Raw genomic sequence first — 16,061 nt, forward strand, 5'->3', positions numbered from 1 at the left:
TTTTTCACGTTTTTGTTTTTTGGTGTGTTTAAAATGATGTTAAAACGTCCATATTTATAAGAAACTTTCGAATCTGGTAGTTGTAATTTTCCTAGAAATTTACGACGAAAATTAGTTAGGTGGCCGGAAAAAAAACGTGTTAAAACTAAAATTTCCTCGCTAAGTACACGTAAATTATTTCCTCGTAAAGAACACGCTAATTTTACGTCGAATTTACGAGGAAAGCGTATTTCCTCGTAAAAGCCACGTCACTTTACATCGACTTTACGACGAAACGGTTTTGTCGTTAATTTACGAGGAAATAACGCTGATTTTAGTTTTTCTCGTTAATTTTCGTCGTTAAGCTTGTGTTTTCTTGTAGTGCTACTTGTATTCCCTTGTATTCAACGAAGCCGTCTTAGCTCAGTGGTAGAGCGCGTGACTTTTAATCCCGTGGCCGTGGGTTCGATCCCCACAGACGGCGAGCTTTGTATTCATTTTCGGTTTATATTTAACTGAAAAATCTTGGTATCAAAATATTTTGAGATGTTTTGTAAAATTAAGTTGATTTGGTTGTTCAGTTTTAAAATGTTATTACAAATCTTTTATTACAAAACTAGGGTCGGATCCGTCCTACGGGCGGGTAAGCAAATGAGCAAAATCATATAAATTTATTTTAATTTTAATTTATTTGTAGTTTTTTTTAATTATAATTTTCACTATTTTTATTACAACTTTTACTATTTTGATAGAAATATTTGTTGCTATATTAAAAAATTCATAAAAAAATTATAACTATTTTACTTTGTTCTCAATATTTGCATTTCTTGAATTTAATAGATTTTTATTACATTTTCCTTACATTTTATAACTTAAAAAATTCAAAAAATAAAAGCCAATTAATTATTTTTTAAAAATAAACAAGTAGCATAAAAATATGATATTAATTGTTACTGTTTAGTATTTATGAATAACATTTTAGGTTATGTAATTATTATATTTGAGAAAACTGTTTTTTTATGTTTCTTCAAACTCACAGAAAAAAAATTGAAAAATAATGAATTCCATAACTGTTTTCCTTTTTTGACCACCAATATCTAGGCTAAACAAAAAATAACAGAAAACATAACTATTTAATCTATTCTTAGCTATAAAGATTATTTATGGAGCATTTGATGTATTGTTAATATATATGGTTCAAATGTTACAAAAATTAAGAAATGTGAATTTTATTATAAATTTTATTATAAATTTTAAAAATTTACACTGATGTGTCATGTTTCTTTTCTCGTTTGTTGAGTTGGGAGCAAAAAATATCTGAAATTATAATAGTAATTATTTTATTATTTTAATGATGTAGTTAATATATGTATGACTTATCAAAGAAATCAAAATTCTATGAAAATAATTTATTTGATTAAATAGAGTAGTTGATTGTATTTGTAGTAATTATATATCACTTCCTACATTAAAACAGGTAATTAATGGTGGTGTACTGATCAAAAATGGTAAATATCAAAAAACAAATATAGCTGGTCTTTGATCACATTGTTTTAGATCATCTATTTTTATTATGCATATATATTATTTATCACATTGATTTATATTGTGCCTCTCGTTCGGATTTTATATAATACATTATTATCTTTTGTATACACCGTAATTACTCTCGTTCGAACAAATAAAATTTTAATGAAATACATATACATATAATATAATATCATTTTTTTTTATAATATAATATAATATAATATCATTATACAAAGAAAATAAGAAAACATTAAATTTCTTTTAGAATTGCTGCTCCATAGCAAATTGAAACGAATTGAAAAAATATAAGGCAAATTCATTAACTCACATTACGCTTCTTCACAAGATTACAAACACTTAAAACATAAAACACTGGATTTCTTACTTAGGGAAAGGGTAACAATGATTTTGATAGTTAGAGTTGATTTGAGACTGTATATGTTCAGAGCCTACACACACAGTGTCTTTCCACCGAGAATCTTCAGCCTCCATCTCATGAAGACTTTTATTAGCGTCTTCCAATGAAGTCTACAGTTACACTAGAGAAGACAATGAAGATAAATATTACGTGGGAATGAATGCGTTTTAGTTGAGACAAAGAATCAAAATATTTAATCGCTTGAATCTCAAGTAATTTAATATCAAGAATTTAACCATGAGCTTGAAATAGTTATTCTTTTGTTCTTGCCCAATCTGAAGAAGCGAAAAACTCAGATCCATTTCTCTTCCAAAATCTTCTAACAGAGCTGAACAGAAACTACCTTATCTGCAGTTCTAAAGACAAAATTAAGAGACAAATTAATGTGGATTGTTTATGCAGTGATCGATTCTTCCATGATACTAAATGAGACTCAAAATTATCATTCTAATTCTGCAATCAATCAATATTCATGTCATACATTATATTATACACATTGAACCTAACATATCAATAAGATATAGTCAAATACCAACGGAGATTTCTAATCATCAATCGATTTTTGGGAAAAGTAAAAAACGTTACCGGAATCGATCATCCTCTGAGAAATATCTGATCATCAGCAAATCACTGTCTCTTACATAGCTTTCCGCTATAGTGTTCTTCTTCAATTTAAGGTAAACAACTTAGACATGGGCTCTCTATGTAGACGGACACCTGATCCGCATGCAGCCTGCTCTCACTCCTTCACCACCATCCATCGGAGAATTCAAAAGGCTCCGGGGATTCAAATTCTGAAGAGAATAGAATGATGAATTTCACAGATACAATCTCACCTATAAATAGTTACAGGTTCACCAACTGGAATAGCGGAGAAGCAATTAATCTGAAATCGTGGAAAGATCTAAGAAGTTTGCTAAATGCGATGAATCAATATCTCTCGTAACGTTTCAGAGGATAAGAAACTACGCAGTCAAAGCTTGGCAAATAGACTCTTAACGACGATGCGTCTTAACGACGATGCGTCTACTCTATTGCTCTCTAAATCGGGCTGAATAATAATAAAGAGCCCAAAAATGTATAGAAAAAACCCAAATAGAAAATAATGAAGCGATAATGAAGCAATGCGTTTTAGATTGCTGGACACGTGTCGACAGGACAGAAGACGACTTTATGCGCTGCACCTGACGTGGCGCAACCAAAAGTGAGAAAACTCTATTTTATATCGATATATTTTTATTTTCAAAAGAATAATTTTCTGTTTTTGTGAAACATTATTTACATGTGATCTTTATTTATATAATATCTAATGATATCGAGAGCTGAATTAGCTGTTGTTGACCAAATTGCATAATTATATTGTTGTGATTCTTGGAATGATATAATATTTTATTTTTATTGAAACGATGTATTTTCTTTTTTTTTTAATTTATTTATTTGAGGTAATCCATTATCATGTTATTTTTAGATTTCTTGTGTATTACAGTTCGTCAAAACTTTGTAATTAATTTCTTAAATTAAAAAAAATGCAAGAGACGATGTTACGATGCAATTTTGCTTTCTTTAAAAGTGTGTCGATGTTTGGGAGATAGTAATATGTATGCTATTTGTATTTTATTTTATTTATAGATAGTGTTAGTATGTTACTCTTTTTTAACTATATGTTTGATTATGTATAATTGCTCATTTTGCTTTTCCATTAATTTTCATATTATTTTTTTGGTTTTAGTGTGGTAACACAAAAGAAAAAATATTTGTGAGATTAGATCTTTTCGTTGTTCTTTTTGATTTTATTATTTTATTTTATGGGATATTATAAATAAATGGAATCACATTGTTAGAGTTTTTAGTTGGAACGTATTTGGAAATTTGTTCAATAGTAAAATGAAAGTCAGCATTATTGCATACTATAGTTTTGAAGGGATATACGATAAAAGTCATGTACATACACAAATAAATATGTATCCTATCATTTTTGATACATTGAACATTTTTGAAGTGTGATTTGCTATAAGTACATATGTTTATATGACAACACTATTAGTACATATATTTATATGATAACAAATCTTAACATTGTTTTTTAACAAAAAAAAAAATCTTAATATAGTTGCTCTATCTTGGAACTAAATATCCAATTTTCCTAAGACCCTCACAACTTAATTTCATATGGGTTTATGCTCTGTTAATCTCATGAAAATTATTACCATTTTCCAATGATTCAAACGTAATATTAATATTCAGAAAAACTTGTAAAACCACACTTCAAAAAATTTTATGTAAAATCACTGATGCAACTAACGTGGCTCATGTGGCTCGTGGCCACCAATAGCCCGTTGCTTGATCATGTACCATTGTTCTCTTTGCAACCAATATCGTGAATCACAGTAGCTATTGCAACCCAAGAGTAAATATCCACTATATTGGCCAGAAATTTAAAGCAGATTTGAATACTTTTATGCCTGCATGAAACTTCTCAGTTGCACCATTGCAAAAGAAAGAGATCAAATTGACATTTCAAACAACATCAAACACTAATCGCAGTCGAAACTAACATAAAAGTAACATTTGCTTGTACATACTAAACAAAATCTTTTGTTTTAATCTATCAAATAAAGGTAAAATCAAGAAGAAATTTGAAATTTGTATTTATAGTGAATGAGAAATACAAAAGAAAAAGGTTTTGTCAACAGTAGTTTTTGGACTATTGGGATCAAATAATAATTGCAAAAAAAAAAAAAACTAATTGTCTTGTCTACATTTATGGGTGGAGACTTGTTGATCCAAGCATAAAGCTTCCTCCTATTATAGCTCCATTAATGGAGTTAGATCTTCCATCACTTTACTTGACCACCTTCTTCTCCTCTCATTTCTTAGACATAAAAGTTTCTTGCACCAAACGATCCAATGCATTCCAAGCGCTTAAAGATATTACAACAAAATCATAACCCCGTTAAGTAAAACCATTTTGATTAGAAAAAACAGTTCAGATGGTTAAAAATTTGATTTGGTTTACCTTCTGTTTCCAACCAGAAAATAATGTTCCGGTTTCCCTTAGCCTTCTTCTGCTGGTTTAGACCAATTCAGGAAGCAACAAAACTACCTTAGAGAGACATGTAGCAAGCTTTTGTTTTCCTATTATCTGACTTGTCACGCCTAGGAGTGTAGAAGGTAACCTGGTCTGGATCATCCAAAAACATACCATGTTACTGAGAAATATATTACTTACGATGCAAGAAACTCAATGAGAATGCAATTTATAGTATTACTTTAACAATGAAGCTTCTTCCACATGCCATTCTTTTCTGCGCTACGCTATTAATTCTCATATTATGTCATCAACTCTTCATGATCAAGAAGAACTTAAACGTAATCGTAAAGATAAACTGTACCGTTAAGAAGACGTGTGACGAAGCGGTTAGATTCAGTTCGACGCCAGCTTTCATAGACATAAGCAGAACCTGATACATCATATTATCATACAATTATTTAATTTTATTCTTGATTCACAGTTTTTTGTCAGAAACTTATCAATTTACTTACTGTTTTATGATGGTTTCATTGCATCCTTCAACACTTTTTCACTGGACTTCTGAGCTAATTTTCCATTGAACCAAAAGAATTTTCCATTGAACCAAAAGAATTCTAAGCTAATTTTCCATTGAACCAAAAGAATTTTCCATTGGACCAAAAGAATTCTAAGCTAATTTTCCATTGAACCAAAAGAATTCTAATCCCCCTTTTCACAAAATAATCTATTGAAGATCCATAAACAAAGTATATTGGCTTAAAGACAATGCTCTTCTCACCAGTAAGGCCGTATCATACATCTTGATATTCTCTAAACATCTGGGCAGCACTGAAACCGTTGAAGACTCTTTCCATTTATTAACAATATCAACACGAAATAACCACTCTGTTGGGCATGGATGAGATTTGTTTTCTTCAGTAATATCCTGCAGATTGCTTAAAACTATCATACAATAATCTATTTTTTTAAACAAAAACATTGTTGAAAACTAAAATCGACTCAAGGAAAAAAATTACATATGATATTTGACTCAAATGGTATTTATAACATAGGAGCTTTACATGTCCCCACTATAGACTCTCGTTTCAATATACTAAGGAGCCTTTATCTTAGTACAATACCATCATTAAATTTCTCCATATGTAGCTTCATACCTTCTATGAAGCAGAGCGTTAGTAATTTTTTTATATGTTGCAATCTCTTAACTGTAATACAGAAACCGCGACCAAAGCTCCTCTTTTCGCCAAACTCAGCTTGTAAAGACTTTGACTTTAAATCATCATCTGCATTTGTTCGAGCCATGGTCAGATTAAAAAGACCGAGGAGCTTAACAAAATGAAGAAGCAAAACATCATATGACTAAGATCACAAATTAATTAAGATCACGTTACTTGTAAATCTTACAGAAAAAACTTGAGTTTGTTTTCTAAATCGCCGGAGCAACCTTGGCTTCAAGGAGAAGCATATTGACGCCCATAACGATTTAAGAAGAAGTCCAGACGAATCGACTGAGTGTAGCCACTAACCGTTCATGTTTCCCTTTGCTAGGGAGAGGAAGTCAACGCATCAACCTAACCTCAACCGGAGAAGAAAATTTACCAGATTTCAAATCAGAAATAAGAACTTTCGAGTTAGCCATTTATGTGAAAATAACTTTACTATGTTGGTTCAACAGATCGAGAAGATGGTTTTGAGAAGAGGAAGGCTTAACTTTTTATATTCGCTGTGACACCGTCTCGGAGAAGTTGTTCACATTCAAGACCAGATCATGGTTGATGGAGTTAAGAAGAGGTTTAATGAGACGAATCTGTAACTGGTAACGTTTTTGGTCGATGAAAAAGAAGATCAGACGACGAAGAACAAAGAACGGAGATGAACATTGTGCTATTAGGGTTGACTGCTATCGAGCTGCTTTTCTTGTGCCAAATTAAAAAAAAGCCCACACACAAACTTAGCCCATATGGATCGCTGATTCCTTTAATGAAACGCTGTGTTTCGAGCAGGCGGGACACGTGTTGACTCCTCGTGAAGCGATTTTCCTAGGTGGAATCCTAGGTGGCAGCCTCAGGAGAGAGCAAACCATACTTTATATATAAAGATATATATATATATATATATATATACTAGGGTCGGCCGCACTACGGGCGGATGATAATTTAAAAATAATATAAATAGTTAGAGTAAATATTTTTGATTTTTGTTTAATATTTGTTTTTATTTTAAAATGTTTTATTCTATATTTATGCTAAGAAATGAAGTTAGTAGAGGGGAATGTTTGACAGGATTTGTTGAGTTGTAGACTAGTTGAATTTGGTTGCTAAGCCAGGATAATGCATAATGTGTTTTTGTGATTAGGACTTTTTAGATGCGGTTTGCGAAATTATAGAGGTGATGATTTCTGTGTTTTAAATCTATAAGTCCATGCTGTTTTCAAACCTCTTTCAGAGAGACTGCCTGTTTGTTTTGCTTGAGGACAAGCAAAAGGGTAAGTCTGGGAGAGTTGATATACCATGGATTTGACCCATTTTCATCCATGGTATATAAGTGTTTTACTATCTATATATTATATATTCTATCCTATTAGGTATGTTTTCAGGTTCAGGAGTATCTTGGAGTAAAGTGATTATTATGGAGAATTTAGGAGCTTAAAAGAAATTTCATCCGAGCTGACCATTAGAGGTCGATACGAAGAAGAAGCAATCGTTCTATGCACATCCAGTGCCGTCGATCGATACAGAAGAGAAGCCTCGACGATTGAAGATTATGATCGATCGATGTACATCCTGTACCATCGATCGATGTCGAGACGCGAGATGCGCGACTTGGTTCCAGCCGACTTTAAACCCAAGGCTTCACCAAATTACAAGATTACCCCTGACGAGTTTTTAACCTAATAGTTATATACTTGCCTAAGTGTTAGGAGGCAAAAGAGCTTTTGGCCATCATTGTATTCTTATCTTCAGCAGAGAGTTTTTGGAGAGAAAATCATAGAGAGATTTGTGATTGGAACTCCATTGATTCATCTATTCTATTCTATGCAGTTTTTATCTATATTTTGTGTCATGAATTGCTTAGCTATGTCTGAGTAGTTCACTTGTTAGATTCAGGGTTCAAATAGGTAAGAGGGATTAGCCCCAACTATAGATTTTCTAAGTTGTGATATTCACTGATTGATTGTTCATTAATGTTTTTTTAGCCTTGCTAACTAGAACATGAACCTAGGAATTAGCATGAATCAAGCATCCTTGACCATCATGTCCTGAATCTAATCTGTCATGGTAGGACTGCTAGAGAGATGCTAACCACTAATCTAGGAGACTAGTGAGCATTATCAACCTGCGCCTAGAGCTTAGCTAGAAGCATCGATCGATATTGTCTTCTGACAATCGATCGATATTGCGAATGGTGTATCGATCGATATCCCTATAGGATCATCGATCGACATTTTCTTGTGAACTCTAGTTCCTTCTGGATTCGATCCCTAAATACTGCAACTGAACCTCTTATTTGAGAGAGTAATTAACTCCTTAGGGTAATTTGAGTGGTATCACTTAACATAACTCTTTTATATAAAAAATATTCATTTTTGTTTTTATATTTCTTTTTTTATTTCTGTTTTTATTATATTTTTCCTAACAATTATTTTTTATTTTTTATTATCTATTGTTTTTTTGTTGTGGTCTTATTTTCGTAGAAACTTTTTTTAATCTTTTATGTATTACTATCTCTTAAAATAGTTATTAATTAACACCAAATCTGAAACTAATGTCTTAAAATTAATAGTTGTTTACGTATAATAAGTCAAATGGATAGTTGTTTCCTCAAAAATATGGAGGAATTAATTGTTTTATAATCTACCAAAATTCAAAATAAAATAATTGTATTATTATCAGAAAAAAAACCTCGTAGATAAATTAATTTTCCATCTAAATTGATATGAGAAAGAGAGCATCGTGTGGGGGATAAATTGACCATTTGACATAACGAGTGAATACAATTTTTAAACTATAATAAATGATAGGGGTCAAAATCTAAGATAAAGAACTAATAAAAGAGTGGATACAATATTTGGTCGACATATGAACTTTGTTTCTCATATTTTCTCATTTGGTGTATCCATTCACTTTCTCGCTCTCTATTATGATGTCACATTTGTCCTGGTTAGGTAACCTGTTGAACTCTGCCACTGCCATTTTTGTTTTGTATTTTTTTTTTGTTTAGGCTGGTATAAATGTGTACAACTCTGTTTTTGTGTTGACATTTTCAATGTTGGTTGCGTTAGAAACCTTACCGCTTTTGACTACCAGGCAGGTAGGCAAAGTTAACATTCATCCAATTATTTCCAAACATATATAAATGGGTATATCATCATCATCACCCTTACAGATAACACCATTGTGGATTCGCACAGTAAATAAAAAAATAAGAGCAAGATAAGAGTTTCAAAAACCACAAAGTCGATGACTCAATCTTGTGGTTAATGCTTGTGATTCCAATGGTTTCGTACATGTTCTTCGGATTAGTAGCAAACTGATTATGCAAGCCTTCACGGTTCACCTCTACTCTCTGTTTGGTGATAAACCGGTACCAGTAGTACTTGGGATTCTCGGTGTGTTGTTCACTGGCATGCCCATGTTTGGTCTTGCCCACTGCAAAGGGTTCACTCCTGTCACTCTTTTCACTGTTTCTTCTGCCATCTTAACATGCACAAAATTGTATCAATGCAATAAAACTTAGTTAAAACATTAGATAGAGAATCATATTGTTGGTGTTGTAAAATCTTTGAAACACTTATGAGTCGCAGCAATATGTACTTTTGTTCTCGAGTTTCGATGTCAGCTCTTAGAATTCTGTTGTCGACAGCAGCTGCATCATACTTCTGATTCATGTCACCAAGCCGACCAAGTAAAGTAGAATGCTCAGCTCTTAATTGGTTTACCTAGCAAACATGAAAACATTTCCTATAAACCAATGGAACGCTGCTGAATAGCAAGAAAGATATCGAGAAACGTAGATGCATATGATTCTGATTCATTCATTTGTTCTTGCTTTCTTCTCCTGGAGTGCCTAGCTGATTCTCGGTTTGAGAGCATCCTAACCAACCAATTTCGAAATATTACAAAGCATTTATATATTGGACTCGGCTTTAGACTTAACGACCATCTTTTCACTTTAAAAAAGATTTTTCTAAGAGTAACATAAAACTAACTGAAACATTCTTCTTCTAGATTTCAGTTGTTACTTTCTCTTTAAAGAAAGTAGAAACTCCCTGCCACAAACATTTCCCCGTAAGACTTACAAGTTGGATGTATCTCTATATATGGAGTGGTTATCAGAAAAAAAAAAAAAGAAGATCGAAGATACAAAAGTTCTCAAGAATTGTACCTCCTAGCACGCTTAACATCTGTAGGATCTCCATTATCAGCTGTTTATGTGTCTCCATCAAGATCGTCGTCATCAGAATCATCTGGTGATGAAATACTGGTGGTTTGCCTTGCTGGAACAACATCTGGTTTCTTTAAATGCTTGTTCAGGGAACAGATCTAACAGATGAAACACCGGCTGAGCTTTGTGCCACAACAACAGAGCCTAGAATATTACAAAAAATAACCCCATTATCCACAATCCGAAAAAAAACATTTCACCCAGAGAGTATATACCATAATCAAAGGAGCTTTCTTTTTCACTACTTGTTAAATAATCTCCTTTAGTAGCTCCCAATGTTCAAGAAAACCAAAAATCAAAAAAGTAGACTGGGATTTCAAAAGTGTTACCGTTTAGGGATTATGATCTTTCTATCTTGGGCTCTCTTCAGCTGCAAACTGCTTCTCTTCTCTGACCAATCAAAAGTGTTACCGTTTGATTCATCATCTCTTTCACTATCATCGCCCCAAGAGGGTCTTGCACCTGTGGATCTATAGAGTGAAATCAAATGCCTTGAATGAGCTCTTCTCCTCCAGATGTCCGTTGATGCTTCTACTCTATTCGCCATCTCCAAAAAAGCAACAATGTGCATGTTAATTAGTACTCTCACAAACCCTAGCTAGGTACGAAAGTTACCATATTGTCCGACAACAACAAAGCCCGCGAAATAATAATTTTTGGTACTCGTAATGCTCTGATAATATAAGAGTAATAACAAACTGATAATTATAAGAGTAATAACAAACATTTTAAAAATATAACATTTGATTTCAATCTTAAGACCAAGGAGATGCGAAGAAGGATATACCGGCGGTGATAAAAGAGTTGATTGGAGCCCCTGCTGCAGTGTAAACCGAAGAAAGGTCAACTGATGCGGTATTAATATTTCTCGCGGTCACGACGGTTGTAGTGGCGACTGAAGAGGCAGAGACCAAGAGGTTAAGATGGGGTTGAGAGGATTCTGCGGCTATGGCGGCATGGCTTGAGCTGTAGTGGTGATCATCTGATGGACCTTGGTTGTAGAGAAGAGAAATACTCACGTATATTTATACCCAACACAAACCGACTCTCAGATCTAAACGACGCATTGAAGATGACATCATGGGGATGGGTTTAATGGGATTAAACACGAATTCACAGCTCGCCGTTTCAGATAGCGTGAGGAAGCTCAGACGTCTCGTGTCGCCGCCGCACGAAGAGAGGAGACGATCTCAAATTCTTCGATCGGGCAGAGCTAGGGTTAGAGGGCGAAACATCACGATTCGCGTCTTAATGAAACGATGAGTTTTGTTCACATGTTACACGTGTCGCGATCAGAGACATCGACTTATCTAGCTGGCATCCTATGTAGCTTCATGAGAATGAAGCAAATATATATATATATATATATATATATATATATATATATTTCGACCAATAATCTCCACGAGATCAATTACCATCTCTAAAATGATGAAACCTCTTGTTATCCCTTACAAGCCGTCTTAGGTCAGTGGTAGAGCGCGTGACTTTTAATCTCGCGGCCATGGGTTCGATCCCCACAGACGGGGAGCTTTGCACTCATTTTCGGTTTATATTTAACTGAAAAATCTTGGTATCAAAATGTATTCATTCTCGTTCGGCTCTTGGAATCAAATATTTTGAGATGTTTTGTGAAATTACGTTGATTTGGTTGTTCAGTTTGAAAATGTTATTATCGTTTATTACAAAATATTTCTACCAATAATCTCAACAAGAGCAACTACCATCTCTAAAATGATGAAACCTCTTGTTATCCCTTACAAGCCGTCTTAGCTCAGCGGTAGAGCGTGTGACTTTTAATCCCGTGGCCGTGGCGGCGAACGGTGCACTCATTTTCGGTTTATATTTAACTAGAAAATCTTGGTATCAAATATATTTTGACATGTTTTGTAAAATTAGTTGATTTGATTGTTCAGTTTGAAAATGTTTTATTACAAAAAATTTCTACCAATAATCTCCACAAGAGCAACTACCATCTCTAAAATGATGAAACCTCTTGTTATCTCTTACAATGAACTCTCTACCTTCAATACTCGACAACACCTTAATGAAGTTGTGGCAATCTCCGCATATCCTCAAATTCTTCATCACTCTTATCGTCGTCCCAGGAGGCGTGTTTATAAGCCCAAACGCAATAGCTAACCGTTCACTGTGATGCATCAATGCTCTCTCTTTAGCTTCTTCATCAATATCATGAAGAACATACTTTGTCTCTGGTACATAGCCTGCCTCTCTCACTTCTTTTCCTAAGGATTTCAGCTTCACTACGGCCTTGCTTCTATCTAAAATAGCTTTCTTCTGTCCTGAGATCTCCTGCTTATCTTCCAGTACTGATCCTGAAAGTCTTCTTGATGTTACTCTGCCACTATTGAGAGCTTGGGTCTCAGCTTTCTCTTTCTTGAAAACCCTTTTGACATCAGTGCTTATCCTTAAGTTTTGAACTTCACCCTCACCTGCAATTCCCTTGGCTCCCGAGGTAATGATTCGGCGAAAGGATAAGGTTTCTCTCTCAATGGTGATTGCTTTTGGGAAAGGGAAGGAGCAGAAACTCGCGGAGAAAGCAGACTCCAGAGCCATCTCTTGTGGCTAATCCAAGAAAAAGATAAGCTTTCTTTGGAGGGAAGTTGACAATGTGGAGATAGAAATATAGAGACTCACCTCTCACAAGAAATATATACAAGAAGCAGACAAACAACACAAACAGCCAAACAAAAACCTCTGTTCTACTATTAGCACCAGGTCCACAAAAAGTTTCCTGCGCTATACCAATCACACAATCCCTTAGCTTTGCAGTGGTATGTATCAGAGTAGAATAAAATAACTGTGTCTGGGAAGTCTTGGTTTCTATCAATTAAAGATAGTTTCTAGTTGACAATGCTTTTCTGCCATAACCAAAGCTTTCTTGAATTGAACCAATTGATCGTAGAGATCAAAACATTCACACCAGCAAAAGAGCAGAGAACATTTCGTTATAATTCTTAAAATAACAAAAGCAAGATTGTCAATAAGGATAGGAGCTTTACTTTCTTGGGGTTTTGTGAGTCCACGAGTTTGCAATCTTGTTGACAGATTTGGATACTCTGTTTTTGTTTGCTACGTCACTAAGATGGTGGTGATGAGGGAGCATAGTGAGCTTTGTGTTCGCAACAGTGATAAAAATCATGTCTTGTGATCAATCTATCAAGCTTTCGTGTAGAATTTGTCGAGATAGTTTTTAGGTGCTCCAAGTTTTTTTTTTTGTTTTTTTTTTCTTTTGTTGGAGAAAGAGATCATTGGGTTTTTGAGGGGACGCCGACGATATAAAGGGTAGTTTTGATATACTATGAAACCATTAGGGGTAATTGTGTCTTTTAAGCTTAGTACATTTGCGATTTGCCCTAGTTTCTGGGTTTGCTATATATTTAAGACGATAGGAGTCTATCAGTCTTAAAGCCAACCAAAAATGGTGTTTAAGCTTACAGATGTTAGTTTTCGTTTTACATTGCGTTCTGTTTTATAAATCGTAAATTTGCTCTGTCTTTTGTTTCTATGATTTCAACCCTTCTTTGATTTTGATTTTCTCAAAGGAAACAAAAATTGTGGCGATGACGAAGAAAAAATGACCTTTTATCACATGAGTGAGATTTTTCAATCTCGTGATTACCTTTCAAGCACTTCTGAGCCCTGTTTTTGTTCTTGTTCGTTAGTAATTTCTCAATTTATTGAGTTTGGATAGATAAGTAGCTTAAAAGTTAATACTTTCAATGTTAACAGTTAGTTTGCATTGAGACTCGGTACGATGTTTTCCAAAAATCTTTCGGCTATTTGTTTAATTTATTTTGTTCGTATCCTTAAAATAGAAAAACAATATCTCTGATTTATAATCACATTAAAGGTTTTAGAATATGTTGAACAGTAAAAGCATATCATAGCTAGAACGGGCTCAATTGAATAAGGAAGCAATTGAGTCTGGATGTTTGGTTGTTTTTGAAGATTTAATTAAATCTTGACGTGACCGACCAATCAAAAGCATTACGTTAAAGCTCTCATGGTTTATGGCTATTATGCAAGTAAGCGTATAAAAATGTATTTTACATAATCAATAGTTTACGTCCTTCACATCAAGATTGATTGTGACAAAAGTCGAACCATGACGAGACCGGGCATTACTTAAGCAAAATATTCCGATTCTAAAACTTTGAGATGTCTTTTTTTTTTTTGTAAACTAACTTTGAGATGTCTTTACAGTAGTGTTTTTCACTATATTAAATGTAGTAAGCGTAAACTACGTCGGGAACTTGTTGCTGGTCGTATACTGTCCGGAAAAGCAGCACAATCCATATTATCGAATCCTAGAGTTAAATGAGATTATATGTTTTTTTTTGGGAGAATTGCCAAGTGTGATTCAAAACTTGGAGTCAAACCCAAAACAATACCCTAACTTGGGTCAAAGGCAAAAGTAACCTAAAAGGCTATTGAAATTACAACTATCCCCTTGTGACCAAACAAAAAAATGGAAATCTTTTTACGTTTCTACCCCTCGCAAGTCGTCTGTTTAGACGACTTGAAAATAAGTCGTCCAGACGACTTAACTTAAAGTCGTCTGGACAGTTAGTCTTAAACATAATTTAAAAATTTTGTAAAAAATATTTTGATAAGTGAAAAATGGGAATTATGTAATTAACATATGTCTTAGGAGGTATAAATTAAGATATAACAAATTTCAATTGTTTTCAGCATAGATGAGTGAAAGTAGTGAGTCATGATATTCTTTAGTTTATGTTTCATCAACATATGTTGTAGTATTGTATGTGTTCTTAGGGTTAGATTTTGGAAAGCATTAAAACCGTTTTTGAAAATTTTTAAAATTACTTATGCATGTTCATTTCTGTGTATAGTAAACACTATTTAAGTATAATTTGATTTTATAACGTGGTTAGTTAGTTAATCTAGTCATTTTAGTTTAGGGGTTCATTTTAGGGTCTAGGACGACTTAATATTTTGTCGTCTGAAAACAGACGACTAAATATTAAGTCGTCTGTTGTACATTATCAGCCAGAATAAGTCGTCTAAACCGGACCAAACCTTAAAGTTTACCAATGTAATTTTAAAGCTAACCGGATTATTTACCCAATATATAAGGTGATTTTTATTTTTTTTGTTTCATTTTTCGCGAAATTCAGAAACCCTAACAGTTCTCTCTCAAAGGCGATTTCGAATTCCCACGATTTCCGAACAAACCATCGTTCTCAACATCGGCTATCTATCTCACTTCATTCTCACCGTTGTCGCCGCAGCTTCTTCTAACCCTAGCCGCGCCGATTCCTCTAAACCCTAGCGCCGCCGATTCCACTATTTCCGAACAAACCGTCGCCCTCGCCACCGTGGTCACCAACGTTCTAAACACTAGCGCCGCCGCTTCTTCTAAACCCTAGCGCCGCCGCTTCTTCTCTGTAAACCTTAGCGCCGTTTCTCTGTAAACCCTAACGCCGCTAAGTCATCAATCTCGAGGAAAAGATGAACATAAAACGTTGTCTCTATCAATTTACTCATTCTCACCGTTTCACGTTTATTTTTTCAGATCTATAACCGCAATGACGAGTACTCCAACTCCTTCTGCGACTGGAAGACTTGTAAGTAATTTAAGTCGTCTACTAAGTCGTCTGGACTTATATTGTT

The 16,061-nt window shown here is 34.0% G+C and overlaps 1 protein-coding gene, 1 long non-coding RNA gene and 2 other non-coding genes across 7 annotated transcripts; 2 read left to right on the top strand and 2 right to left on the bottom strand.

Annotated features, from left to right (window-relative positions):
- Positions 1–391: 391 nt before the first annotated feature.
- TRNAK-UUU lies at positions 392–463 on the top strand. The gene has a single exon. It is a non-coding gene; the product is annotated as a tRNA-Lys (tRNA).
- Positions 464–5,821: 5,358 nt separating this feature from the next.
- LOC106311281 lies at positions 5,822–6,459 on the bottom strand. The gene is made up of 3 exons (XR_001263971.1): positions 6,363–6,459; positions 6,113–6,241; positions 5,822–5,883 (listed from the first exon to the last, which is right to left on the bottom strand). It is a non-coding gene; the product is annotated as an uncharacterized LOC106311281 (long non-coding RNA).
- Positions 6,460–11,860: 5,401 nt separating this feature from the next.
- Positions 11,861–11,932, top strand: TRNAK-UUU. Its single transcript has one exon. It is a non-coding gene; the product is annotated as a tRNA-Lys (tRNA).
- Positions 11,933–12,293: 361 nt separating this feature from the next.
- Positions 12,294–13,663, bottom strand: LOC106308226 (pentatricopeptide repeat-containing protein DWY1, chloroplastic). 4 transcript variants are annotated; one of them, XM_013745364.1, is made up of 3 exons: positions 13,427–13,663; positions 13,062–13,158; positions 12,294–12,989 (listed from the first exon to the last, which is right to left on the bottom strand). In XM_013745364.1, the coding sequence occupies exon 3, from the start codon at positions 12,978–12,980 to the stop codon at positions 12,348–12,350; it is 633 nt and encodes a 210-aa protein (XP_013600818.1). In that variant the 5' UTR covers positions 12,981–12,989; positions 13,062–13,158; positions 13,427–13,663; the 3' UTR covers positions 12,294–12,347. The 4 variants fall into 4 exon arrangements, with proteins under 4 accessions (XP_013600818.1, XP_013600819.1, XP_013600817.1 ...); XM_013745365.1 differs by having other exon boundaries at positions 13,062–13,163; XM_013745363.1 differs by having other exon boundaries at positions 13,062–13,304.
- Positions 13,664–16,061: the final 2,398 nt, after the last annotated feature.

This window comes from Brassica oleracea, chromosome C8 (genome assembly GCF_000695525.1).
Source record: "Brassica oleracea var. oleracea cultivar TO1000 chromosome C8, BOL, whole genome shotgun sequence".
NCBI lineage: Eukaryota > Viridiplantae > Streptophyta > Magnoliopsida > Brassicales > Brassicaceae > Brassica > Brassica oleracea.

Bases quoted from the DNA above. Each gene is read 5' to 3' on its own strand.
- LOC106308226 (XM_013745366.1), bottom strand. From the start codon at position 12,980: ATGGCTCTGGAGTCTGCTTTCTCCGCGAGTTTCTGCTCCTTCCCTTTC.